The sequence below is a fragment of the Sphaeramia orbicularis genome, chromosome 8 (assembly GCF_902148855.1).
Source record: "Sphaeramia orbicularis chromosome 8, fSphaOr1.1, whole genome shotgun sequence".
Classification (NCBI taxonomy): domain Eukaryota; kingdom Metazoa; phylum Chordata; class Actinopteri; order Kurtiformes; family Apogonidae; genus Sphaeramia; species Sphaeramia orbicularis.
Window position 1 is genome coordinate 42,369,992 of NC_043964.1, and position 12,370 is coordinate 42,382,361.

At 38.7% G+C, this 12,370-nt stretch overlaps 2 protein-coding genes across 2 annotated transcripts; one reads left to right on the forward strand and one right to left on the reverse strand.

Moving 5' to 3' along the window:
* Positions 1 to 5,134: 5,134 nt before the first annotated feature.
* Positions 5,135 to 9,790, forward strand: kdelr3 (KDEL endoplasmic reticulum protein retention receptor 3). The gene is made up of 6 exons (XM_030140501.1): positions 5,135 to 5,582; positions 5,944 to 6,044; positions 6,704 to 6,862; positions 7,027 to 7,279; positions 7,463 to 9,265; positions 9,360 to 9,790. The coding sequence occupies exons 1-5, from the start codon at positions 5,492 to 5,494 to the stop codon at positions 7,504 to 7,506; spliced, it is 648 nt and encodes a 215-aa protein (XP_029996361.1). The 5' UTR covers positions 5,135 to 5,491; the 3' UTR covers positions 7,507 to 9,265; positions 9,360 to 9,790.
* On the reverse strand, positions 7,775 to 12,330 carry LOC115423596 (GTPase IMAP family member 7). The gene is made up of 2 exons (XM_030140478.1): positions 11,088 to 12,330; positions 7,775 to 9,671 (listed from the first exon to the last, which is right to left on the reverse strand). Exons 1-2 carry the CDS (start codon positions 11,119 to 11,121, stop codon positions 8,650 to 8,652), a joined length of 1,056 nt encoding a protein of 351 aa, XP_029996338.1. The 5' UTR covers positions 11,122 to 12,330; the 3' UTR covers positions 7,775 to 8,649.
* Between the last annotated feature and the right edge of the window lie 40 nt (positions 12,331 to 12,370).

Sequence of the window (12,370 nt, forward strand, 5' to 3'; positions counted from 1 at the left end):
TTCTATGTCTGTCAAAACAATGGCGATGAGATTTGATGGTTTCAGTGGCCATTTCTTGAATTTCCTTTAAAAAAAAACACACAATTTTTATATATAAGAAATGTGATCACAGTAGAGAATTCTTCTGGAAGATGCAACAGTATGCTTTACTGTCATACAGTAGGTTTGCTGGGGCTCTATTATATATTGACATTGATAACATGTCAGAAAGAGACAGATTCCAGAATGATTTTGGTTTGACTAATTCCAATTAATTTCATACAAATCATAAGGCAAGGCAGATTTATTTGTATAGCACAATTCATACACAGGCCAATTCACAGTGCTTTAGAAAAATGGAAAAGAGACAGATTAAAAACACACAATTGCAATTAAAACATAATCAGTAAAACATAAGTATTAATCAGTTAAAACAAAGTAAAAGAGAAGAGTACAGATAGAACCTTTTCAGTTGTTATATGCACAGATGAACAGAGCTGTTTTCAGCCTGGACTTAAACAGTGTCACAGTAGAGGCCTGTCTCACGTCATCAGGAAGACTGTTCCAGAGTTTAGCTGCATAGAACTGCATAGATAAGATAATTTTCCTTGGGAAATGCCATTTTAAACAGAAAAAAATCATCTTATTTTATCTTGTTTCATCTAATAAGTGTTTCATATCTCAATCTATTTCAGTGTTGAAGACAGGTAGATGTGCCATATTTGTTATTCAGAAACATTTTGGATTCTGAATAGTTGGCAAAATTATTAAATGTTTTTTAAATTCTTATCATTCTATCAGTGTATTGAGATGTTTAACATTTAAGAAATACAGTCACAGATAAAATAAGCTTTATTAATCCATAATAATTTATTAAACATTCATATACAAATACATATTGGTCAAGCTAAGGAACTCAAAATAAAAAATAAAAAAAATTATTGACAACTATAAAAGAGATATGTAGATGGAAGATCTTTAGTTCAACCCTGTAGGTGACCTATCAGGGTTGAAAATTTTGTTATTTTATTCAAACTGTGAAAAAACTGTGATAAAATACCTTAACAATGTGGAACTTCAAGAGTTTGAAGAGCAGGACACCTTTGAAAAAACTTAAAGGTGAGAGTGACGGTTGAGGCTTCCTCCAGTTCCCACAGACGAATTCTGTGGAGAAACATTTATGTCAGATTTTGACAATGGTTTAATATAGTCTTCCAATGGAAATATAGTCTTTTTTGGGGTGATAAATTAGATACTATCGGCGTGGAAGAGGAGAACAAGGACAAACCAAAAAAAAGTAATACCAGCAAACAAAACTATAGTTTCACCTGGTTTGACTGTGTGATCAGGGGTGTTTTTTTAACCACTTCATGATTAAAGTTGTTCTGGAAGCCAATTACCATGTACAAAGTACATGATGGCACTAAATACATAAAATGTTTTTCAATGTGTTTCATCTCTGTTAAAATGATTATATGATTATATCATATAATCATATATATACCTGATCATATCATGTAAGCCATTATTGTATAAACTATACAGTATATATATCATTTGAGAAAATATGAATCATTAAATCATATGGACATAAAAGCCACTACATAACATTAGCAAGGCATTTCATATAAAGATTTTGCTCAAGATATGAGTTCTCAAAGTGATATAATTCACAAGCTTTGAAAGGAAGCTAAAGGTGGGTGTTTATTTGAAGACTTGATTGTGAAAATGATATCAATTAATTGCCTCCAGCCTCATTTTAAAATTAATAACAGCCTGTAGTGTCAGCGTTCTCAGTTGAGAGGAATCAGACATTATAACTGGGTGTTGTTACAGGAGACAAGCTACTGTATGACAGCAGAGAAGGAACGAGATCGAGGGTCACAGATGGACTGATAAGACAAACAAGTCAGTGACACAGTCCAGTACCTGTGGAGGGGATGACCAGGCAGACAGCCCGGACTGTATGTATGTATAAATAGCTACTAATCAGGCCTGGGTGTCAGATTAGTTCCCATAACCTTTTACTCAGCACAGACTGCAGCGTACCTATGGGTTAGCTCTGTCCAGACGATGTCCTCTATATTCTACTCTCTGTCTGCTGGTCTGTTTTCTTATCACCAAAGGTGCAGTAATAAATCATTCTTCCATTACATATAATTGTGTTTCTTTTTCTTGCCCCTTGTCTTTTCATTTATTACTCTCCGCTAATGGCTCATGCACAAGAAATAGGTTCAACTTCAACAGTACGTTGAATAAACAATACACGAAGAAAAGTTGCAGGAATTGTTCTTTTTGTGGATGTGAGATGCCATTTATTTGCCACACCACCAAGGATGCACTTGAAATAAGATGGAAATATTTGCCCTCTCATCACAGGTACCCAGTAGTGAATTCATGCAGCGCTGTCATCCTCCAATAAAAACAGCAGTAGGACGCAGGGGAGCAGAATGTGTGTGTGATGCCAGAATTCAGCAGCAAAGAAAACAGGAGGTGGAGAAGGAGGGCTTTGATAAAAGGGAGACAGTGGTAAGAAATGAAAGACGAGTGGTTTGTTTGTGTGTGTGTGTGTGTGTGTGCGTGCGTGCGTGCGTGTGTGTGTTCTATATATGTGATCCAGGCAGTCTAGCTTCCGCCTATGTAGCATGTAATGGGCAAGAAGCACCACCATGTGGCAGTTTGGGATGGTGTACTCATTTCTACTGAGAGGAGATCAGTCAGTCCATTCCAGTGATGCACTTAGCAACAACTATCCCATCCCCACCAAGCTGTCAACTGTTAACACAGTTACACACACTCACAGTGTTATATTACAATAATATCTTCTTCTCAACAAAAGTCCAAATATTTCTGATGGATCTCTGCAAGTGCCCACTAAACTTTTAATTTCTTATACATGCATTTGTTTTGCAGAAGGTAAGACACTGCTCAGTAAATTTGGGGGAAGTACAGCAGATCTTAGTCAAAAAGTACAAATCTCAGTCTTGGCACAGTTTACTTCGGTTGTAGAAAGTTTGCTCCTAACTGTGTTACAGCAGGGAGATGCCTACAGCTTGGTGAGAACTTCCAGGATTTAAATGTCTCTAAAACTAAGGTGTTAATGCTGTGGGGGCAGGGATGAAACTCACTACTGTTCCAGCCTCTCAGCATCCAGCGACAACTGATGAAGCAGGTTCATGTAAGTGGGTAAAGAGATTGACACCTTCCTGTCCTTCATACAGCACACTGATTCAGTGTAGGAAAAGGCTGGTAAAATAACCAGCACACCTCTAATTCACCTGTCTGAACTGCACAGACTCTCAGTCATCCATCCATTGAAATGTTACTACTTTTATTGCTGCCTAAATCTCAAGATATAACTAGACCAGCTTACTTATTGAGTAGCCTTTGCACAAATTATTATACATTTGTCATGCAGTCATCGTGTACATTGGCTCTTTTTATTTATGTATTTATTTATTTTAGTTTAGGGCAAAGTTAGGTCTCTTTCTTCAGTTCCTCAATGGCAGAAGGTTGATGTAAGTTTTATTTTGAAAATCCTCACCAGAAATGTCTCATTTCCTAAGGGATGCTCCTGTTGGAAAATACATTCCTTCTCATAGTTCTTGCTGTTTTTATTTTACTAATTTTAATTTTACCAGACTTGTTTCAACTGTCTTTCCACAGATTGATGTGTTTTATTTTGAAAATTCAAACTGGAAATGGTCCCGTTTCCTTGGGGATGCTGGCTCCTGCTGTGGGAGCTGTCAGCCATAGACATCCATATAGTTGTCCTCAAAATTATTCATACCCCTGCCATTTTTTGTGATTTTTTGTTTTTGTGATGAAATGAATGACTTTTGTCAAGTTTGTTTGTGACTTATATGTGAGACACAAGTGAGGCGATAATCATAAATGATACTTGAATTAATTCTTTATTTCAGGAGCATTTTATAAATGGATTTCCAAAAAACGCCAGTTCAAAATTATTCATACCCTTGGTTTACTTCTTTTCTTAATAGTCAATAGAGTAGCCTTGGTTCTTGATGATGGTTCCTGTTAGTGTCCACAGGCTCTCTTATGTCTCCTGTGGGATGTTGGTCCACTCTTCCTGGGTCAAAGCCTCCAGCTGGGTCCAGTTGAATGGTCTCCTACCCATCACTCTGGTCTTCAGCTCCCTCCACAGATTCTCTATATGATATAGGTCAGGACTTCGACTGGGTCATGTCCTTGAACCACTACTGCGCTACCTTGGTGGTATGATTGGGATCATTGTCCTGCTGGGACATCCAATCAGGACCAATCTGGAGTTTCTTAGCAGACGCTTTCACATTGTCATCCAGGATGTTGATATAGTCATGTTAAATTCATGATGCCTTGTAACTAACCGGCATAATATTTTATTTCAATTTAATAAAATTTTTAAATCAAATTCTTTATATATATATATATATGTATATTCCATTTTTAAAAAATGTTCTCTTTATATTTTTCATTTTCACTCCTGTGGTTTTTCTACCTGTCTTGTCCCTCTGCAATTGCTTGCTGTATGTTGCTGCTGTTAACTGTGAAATTTCCCCATGGTGGGATAAATAAAGTCTTATCTTTTCTTATCTTATCTTATCTTAACTACAGTAGGTTTAAATGTATGCTCATGTGTATTTGAGAGTGTCTAGAATGAGTGACAGAAAGTAACTGTGATGGAGGTTTTAATGACCAGGGCGTTGATACTCTCATGTGTTTGAGAAATTTTACATGCAAATACGTACATTAGCCTGAGGGTCAGCCCCATGGAAATGCTGAGGCGCGTTCACCAGCAGGCTCTCTTGAGCTTTCTTCAAAGCTTTTGTGGTCCTTGATGGTGCTAAAATGTAAGAAGCATAATACAAAATTTAAGAAAAGTTTTAAGCATCCGGAAGTGTACTGTACTTTATTCCTAAACATGCAGGCAGAAAAAAAGTTTAGAAACTTGTGCCATTCAGTAGTTACCAAATGATTTGGTGAATACAGGGTGAATGTGGTGCACATTACTGTCCTCTTCATGGCTGTCTTAGAAAGGGGGAGCTGTGTTCGGCAGCTGCTGCGCGCTCCCGCGGCTGGTGATACAGTTTTCAGCAGGGAGTAGAATTCGGCACTACACCTCTTACCTCCATAGTTGTACAAACACTTCCGCCTCTGTATGCCCGTACCAAGATGGCGGCACTTTAGGCACGTCCCTCAACAGCGGCGTCTGCGTATATATGTCTATGCTGTCAGCCACGTCACCTCCTCTAAAACAACTTTCCAGCCGCAGACTACTGCTCACACAGCCGAATATTCAAGAGGAATCGATATATACGTTTCATCTCTTTCTATATCTGCGTTTACATAACGAACCTGCAAGTTGTCTGAGTTCACTGCGCAGGTGCTAGCTGGTGTTTAGCTTTTATCTCTTTTTTTTTTTGCACTGTTAGAGCGGTTGTTTTCTGTGTTGGCTCTAAACGAGACCTGTAAGGCCTGTCTGGTTTTCTTTTATCGTTGAACATTTAACAATATGAATGTTTTTCGTCTTGCGGGTGACGTGTCACATCTGGTGGCTATCATTATCCTGTTGCTGAAGATATGGAGGTCCAGATCATGTGCTGGTAGGATGACACTGACTGCAAACAACATCACTGCACTTTAACCTTCTGCACAATGCGAACTGACTGAACAGCTTTGGAAACCTGTTGTTGTTACTGACACTAAATTCACGCATTTGTATCTGCACATTGGGAACAATGGCAAATATTGAGGCTCTTTTGCTGGGTAGTTCAGTACCTATCTACGTGGCAAAGTTTACAAAGCCATCTGCTGCCTGCTCCACCTATTTAACACACCAACCTGTGTGCTTAAAGCAGACTAAATCTAAAAGATAATTTTTTTTATGTTAAATTATTAAATTAAACGAAGTATTTTCAATTGTGCAGTCTTAACAGTTCAGTTTAATCTTTGATTCCTCTATAGGTATCTCTGGGAAGTCTCAGTTGCTGTTTGCGCTGGTCTTCACCACCAGGTACCTTGACTTGTTCACAGTCTACATCTCTGCTTACAACACAATCATGAAGGTAAGTGTGCTGATAAGGCACACAGTGGGACACAAATCCTGACATACTTCCATATTGCATGAAAAATGAACACATTAGGGACCTGAGTGTGATTCATGCTCAGAATAAATGCAGTGACAGCTAATACTTGTTGTTCTGTGGTCATTGAAATAGTTTGAGGTTTAAATTTGCAAATCATCTGTGGAATGCAACAAAGCTTGCTTATATTTAATATTCTTGTTCTTTACCGGAGTGTTTCCCTTCAGTGAACTCTAAACTGACTCTAAACTGTAGTTACTCACTTCTCAGATTACAACTAAAGTGTTTACTTATCTGAGAAAATTCTCCTCCCTCTTAAGCCAAACATATAATATTGTGATGATTAAAACTACACAACAGTATATAAAATAGTAAGAGCGCAACCTTGAACATTTACAGCAGTGATTAGCCACATCTACATGAATGCAGCTCATGCTACTCATACTTTTATTTCAAGGTTTTGATTGTGGAATATTTCTTTATAGTGTAATATTTTCATTGTGTTACAGTGTAAAAGACCCTGAATTTTTCTTGCACCCTTAATGCACTCAAACCAGCTTCTTCATGTAATCTGAGATCCATGCATGTGTGGTTATTATGCAAATTGATTGCCAAGATTAAGTATTGTACCATGTTCTTAGGTGGTGTTCCTGGCTCTGTCCTATGCTACTGTGTACCTGATCTACATGCGCTTCAGGAACACATATGACTCTGAGAACGATTCATTCCGTGTGGAGTTCCTTCTGGTGCCAGTCATTGGGCTGTCCTTTCTAGAGCACTATGCTTTCACCCCAATGGAGGTAAATGAGCTCTCACACCGTAAATTAAATACAGTATTATTGTATCATTTCATAATTTGGGCTCAAGCTGTGGGAAAGTCTATCATGAGTGTTGTGGGATCAGTCTAAGTTAATTGTTATTACCTGGTTTTATGGACGTTTTTATTCTCATTAATTCCATCCAGGTCCTGTGGACCTTCTCAATCTTTCTGGAGGCCGTGGCCATAATGCCGCAGCTCTTCATGATCACCAAGACAGGCGAGGCAGAGTCCATCACCACTCATTACCTGTTCTTCTTGGGCCTCTACAGAGCCCTCTACATAGCCAATTGGGTGTGGCGTTACCACACAGAGGGCTTCTTTGACCAGATCGCCGTCGTATCTGGCGTTGTGCAGACCATTTTTTACTGTGATTTCTTCTACCTTTATGTCACTAAAGGTGAGTAAAGACAAAGTTAAGGGTTAAGAGATGTTTACTTCATAATCCTGCTTTTCCAGTTGAGGAGGGTGTCCTCCCTGGCAGCTGGTTAAATGTTTGGTTAGGAACAAGGAAGTTTAATTAGTTGGATTTTAAAATTCTGCTCCCCCCCCCCCCCTATTTTTTCTCCCTGGTTTGCTGTAGTGGTTCAAGGAAGATCAAAGATGAGCCTGCCGATGCCTGTTTAACACAGATGCCACATTCCACCAATCTGTGCCTGCTCCAGTTCAGCATCTGAACACAGACCCAGCCCTTCACCTGTAATTAGCAAAGGGACTAATGGTCTGACAGGAATCTGTAGACCAAAATAAGTGCACCTCTAGAAACGGAATATCTGTCTGATTGGTACTTTTGTGACCGAAATTGTGTATTTGTGGGTGTGTGCATGTATAGGTATGTACACATGCAATATTGTGGTCAAATGTTTGTTGTGTATGTTTTGCTTGGTTTTGTTTTTCTCCGTAAAATGCAAATGTGACACTGAAAATGTGTCCCCTGATGTGCATTTAAGTTTAACTTAAAGGGACTGGGCAACATACTGTATAGTTCACCTTTACTTTCCCCTTTAAGTGGGGTTAAAAACACCTAAATACAATTTGTTTTTATGCCAACTGTTATTCAGTACTCTTAAATTAGTTTGTGTAGCTGTAGCTTCCACACTACAGGTTGGAGGTACTTGGAGTCACATGTTACAGGTTCCTCCACCTAAGTCTTGCCCAGTGATATGCAGTAATTACAAATACTGACGTGTTTAAATTTGTTCCTTCCAATCTTCCATCAAGTGTCTTCCTCTGTCTTCCACTTCCTGAATAGCTATATGATAACATTGTTCTCCCTTTTGCCACCTATGGCACTGCCGTTTGTTGTTTCCATTTCATCACTGTCTTTTGTGTTCCAAGCATTTATTCAAGGGAGTAAAAAGGGCTTAAACATGTTATGTCATAAATCAAACCAAAGCTGGACTAGATCTTTCTTTCCTAGGCCACTACATTGACTAAACTTTTCCTGTGTAAAGGATACAAATTGGACAGTAGCATTTCAGCATTTTGGGTTTTTGTTCCTGATTTTCACATTTTTATGATGTTACTTGTAGTCATTTGAATTGCACTCCATTTGTATGACATTATCTTTATTACAACATGTGAATTCTTTCATTTCAAAGGTGTGGTTGAATGTTCATAATGACCAAAATGCATGCAGTGTGTTACGCACCGTCATGTTTACTTTTCCATATGGCTTGTGCATACATACAACAATACAGTGCAGATGTGAAACAGAAGTACCCAACATTATTTGACACATTAACCCTCATTATGTCCATGAACACACCCTCAGGACAGAAATGTCTTTCGGTGCTTGTACAACACCTTACTTCCTTCTCTCACTGCACCTCCCACCGCTTTGGCAGCTGAACTAATGGAGAGTGGTGAGGCTGCCAGAGCCGCTGCCCTCTCCACCACTTTCACTTTCTTCACTGCCTTGCCTTTCCCTTTGTCTTTTCCCATGATCCCTGCGCCCTCTGCAGCACCTTTCCCCATTGCTGTCACCAGTTCACACCAGAAAAGCCTCTCTGCTCTTTTCCTTGCCTCTTCCTCTTCCCTCCTCTTTCTTTCTGCATCTGACACCTGCTCATTTTTGTCTCCCACCGCCCTCAGAGGGGACATTGTCTGTACTTTGTCTCCCATGATCCTCTCTTTTACCTCCCTGATGGCTCTGTCAGCTTCCTCAAACATCTCTTTGGTGTAGTATCCACATCCGTTGTCCACCACCATCTTGTCTATTTTCTCCAGAAGCTGCACAACTTGTTGCGAGTTCTCTGTAGTTCTGTCCTGTCCACTGTTATCAATGACATGATACCCTCCATGGCAGCTGCTGACAAACTCTGACAACTCATCGCTGTCCTCTAAGAAGTCCTCAATACGTTTCCCCTGCAGCTGGTCTCCACAGGTGAACAGCACTATTGTGAACCTGGTGACCCCAGACCCAAACGTAGCTTTGATCCACTCTAAAGAGTCTCTCTCCTGCTGGGTGAACCTGCCAGGCTGGAGGGTTACCAAAAAGGCGTGAGGTCCAGGAGAGGACAAGACAACACACTGTCCAACCTCTGCCATGACCTCCTGAAGGGACAAGCTTGTGTTGAAGAACCCTGGGGTGTCTACCACAGAGATACTCTGCCCGTCCAACACCCCAGACTGTCTTTTGCACTGCATGGTGACAGAACGGGGGGAGATGTCGACCCAGAAGGCAGATCTACCCAACAGCGTGTTCCCGGAGGAGCTTCTGCCAGTTCCTGTCCTCCCAACCAGAACAATCCTCCGTTCAGCCTCCAGCGTAGGGGCTGAGGCCTCACAGCCTGCAAAATTATAGGCTATTATTAGAGTCTGTCTATCTAACCATGGTGGTAGTACTAGGAATAATATGTAACACATTCAATCCTCACTCAAATATTCAGCATCTAACCCTTGTGCATTACTTGGCACATTTTTTTCTTCTTAAATTTTGCAGTTTTTAAATTATTTTGGCTCTTATATGTTTGCATCATTTTTTTTAAAAAAGGAAATTCCTATACGCAGATAATAAACTGTTACCAAAATGTCAGTTATATAATCTCCTTTTAAACATGCTCCAGTATGAGCCCCTTTAAAAAGTAATTTTTGATCCCACGTATATAGCACAAAATCATACATTATTATTCTTAATATTATTGTAACTTCTGCCAGTGCTGTCTTGGCCAGGACACTCTTGCAAAAGAGATATTTAATGTCAACCAATTTCTTTCCTGGTTAAATTAAAAGTTTAAGAAAATCTAAATAAAAATTACTACTGTTATCTCATGTTTGACCTACAGGATAAAAACCTCTGTCTCTGTAGGCCAATGTGAGCACCTAAAGTTATGTATGCTGATGTGATGATTGAAGAAGTGGAAATCATGATTTTCATTTAGAAATATTGCAGCAAAAATGTGTATTTAAAGGATTAAAATTCTGAAAATTAATGAATATTTTGATAGTGCTGATCATGAATGAACTTGATTAAAAGATTCAACACAGTTAACCCTCAAGGAACTGAACATTAATATTGCTGTAAGATAACTGCTGAACCTGTAATCCTATCAATGTGCTTTGTAAAGTGGAGTTTATCTGCTTTTTGTCTCATTTGAATCATCAGAAGCTATGGACAAAATGTGTATAATTTATCACAAAAGATTTGTGTAACTCACTACGTTTGTTCAGTTAATATAACTTTTTGGGCACCTGTGCATGTCCAGTTAATGAATATTAAAAAAACCAAAAAACAACCAGAGTAATATTAGAAGATAAGGTTTTAAGTTTATGTGGACAAGAAATCAGGTAGAAACTGAAAACATTGACTTACTGAGGTTCTTTCAGAGATAATGGTAAAAACATCTCATTTTATTTTATTTATTTTTTGATAATATAATCTATTCTAGACCAGGGAAATGTACAAAGTGGATTTTAAAAGACCCAGATGAGACTTTGGGTTTACACCTGAAATGATAGAAAATCAAATTATATACATTACAAAGGTCCAAAACAATGTTCTGGGCCTTTGAGGGTTAAAAGTGAAAAAATATTCATGTATATTTACAGCAATCTGTGACTTGTATATCCTTTAGTGACATCAGAGAGGCACAAGGGTTAAATTCATACAGGCCTATAGGCTGACATATATTTATTTCCCTGGTGTTTGATAGCATTCGCAATAGTATTCATTCCTGCAGTGTAACAGAGAACCTTCCTCGACCTACCTTCCTGTGACACAGCATTTTCAGGTGAAGACATCCTAACAGGCCCAAAAAGCCTCTTCTCAGCAGTTTATTAGGTTATCAGAAGAGAAGATCATGGATCCCTCATGCTGTTGATCAGATTTGCATGTATATATTTTCAAAAATATATATATATATCCTCCTCCTTTTTTCATTGTAGCTCCACCAGATCATAAGGAGCATCTCTGGAGCTGCAGTCCACCAGATAGAAGAGAACAGCTCCACACTGCCACCATGAGGTGAAATAAAGCCTCTACAATTACACTCCGGATAGAGAGGAATGCATTTACACATATAGATACAGTACTTGTTATTAAAATGCGCTCTGCCAATTCAGAGACATTAACCATTGTTCACTGAAATGATCATCATAAATAATGTTGCATAGTCATAACTTAGTGTTGCAGTTCACCAATTTGGCCAGTTGGGGACAGTGTACACTTATATTTCTGAAGTCCGCACACTTAAATGTGTTTTTGTATAACTTGGGGGGATGGATTTTACTTTGCATTAATCAGTTAGTTGTAAACATTGTAAACTTGAAAAATCCAACATAAAGAATAAGAAAAGCTTATTAAAGTTGGTCTCCAAATTGCACCAAAAACCTAAGTAAAGTAAAATGTAGGTCATCTACCAAGCAGTGGATGAGCTAGATATTCTTCTTCATGTGCCATGAATAATGTCCTTGTGGTTAATGGTGTTTCACCACAAACACATTCAGCATCCCTTCAGAGGATAATAGATCATCCATTATCTTAGAGGCTTCACAGGTGTAAACTGAGAATGTTGGCACATCTATTACCTAAAACCATGTACTTGTCCGTAGGTCTGCAGATTGTATTAAGTTGACTGCAATGAAGGAGGATCAAACCACACATAGACCTTTTCATAGCAGACATTTGGAGTAATTATGGCAAGAAATACACATATAATTACTTTAATTCACAATAGCTGCACTCCAGGCTTTTTGTCTGTGCACAGTAGCTCACTGACATGACTTTCTGGGCCACTTAAATGGAACCAATCCATCATTATATGTTGTTAAGGTTACCTACTTTTCCTGTTCGCTAAAACGTTTGCTCATCTAACAATGAAAAGTCAGATCTAAAAAATTTAAGGAAACATGCAATGAGAGTGTGGGCTGGTTTTTAAAAATGCTGTGCAACTGAGGTTCTTTTACTTCCTTTTCAAAGCTGTAAGTGTAAGCTAGTACACACAGAGGAACAATATGTATCATTAGACACCTTATGAAAGTCTGGTTTATG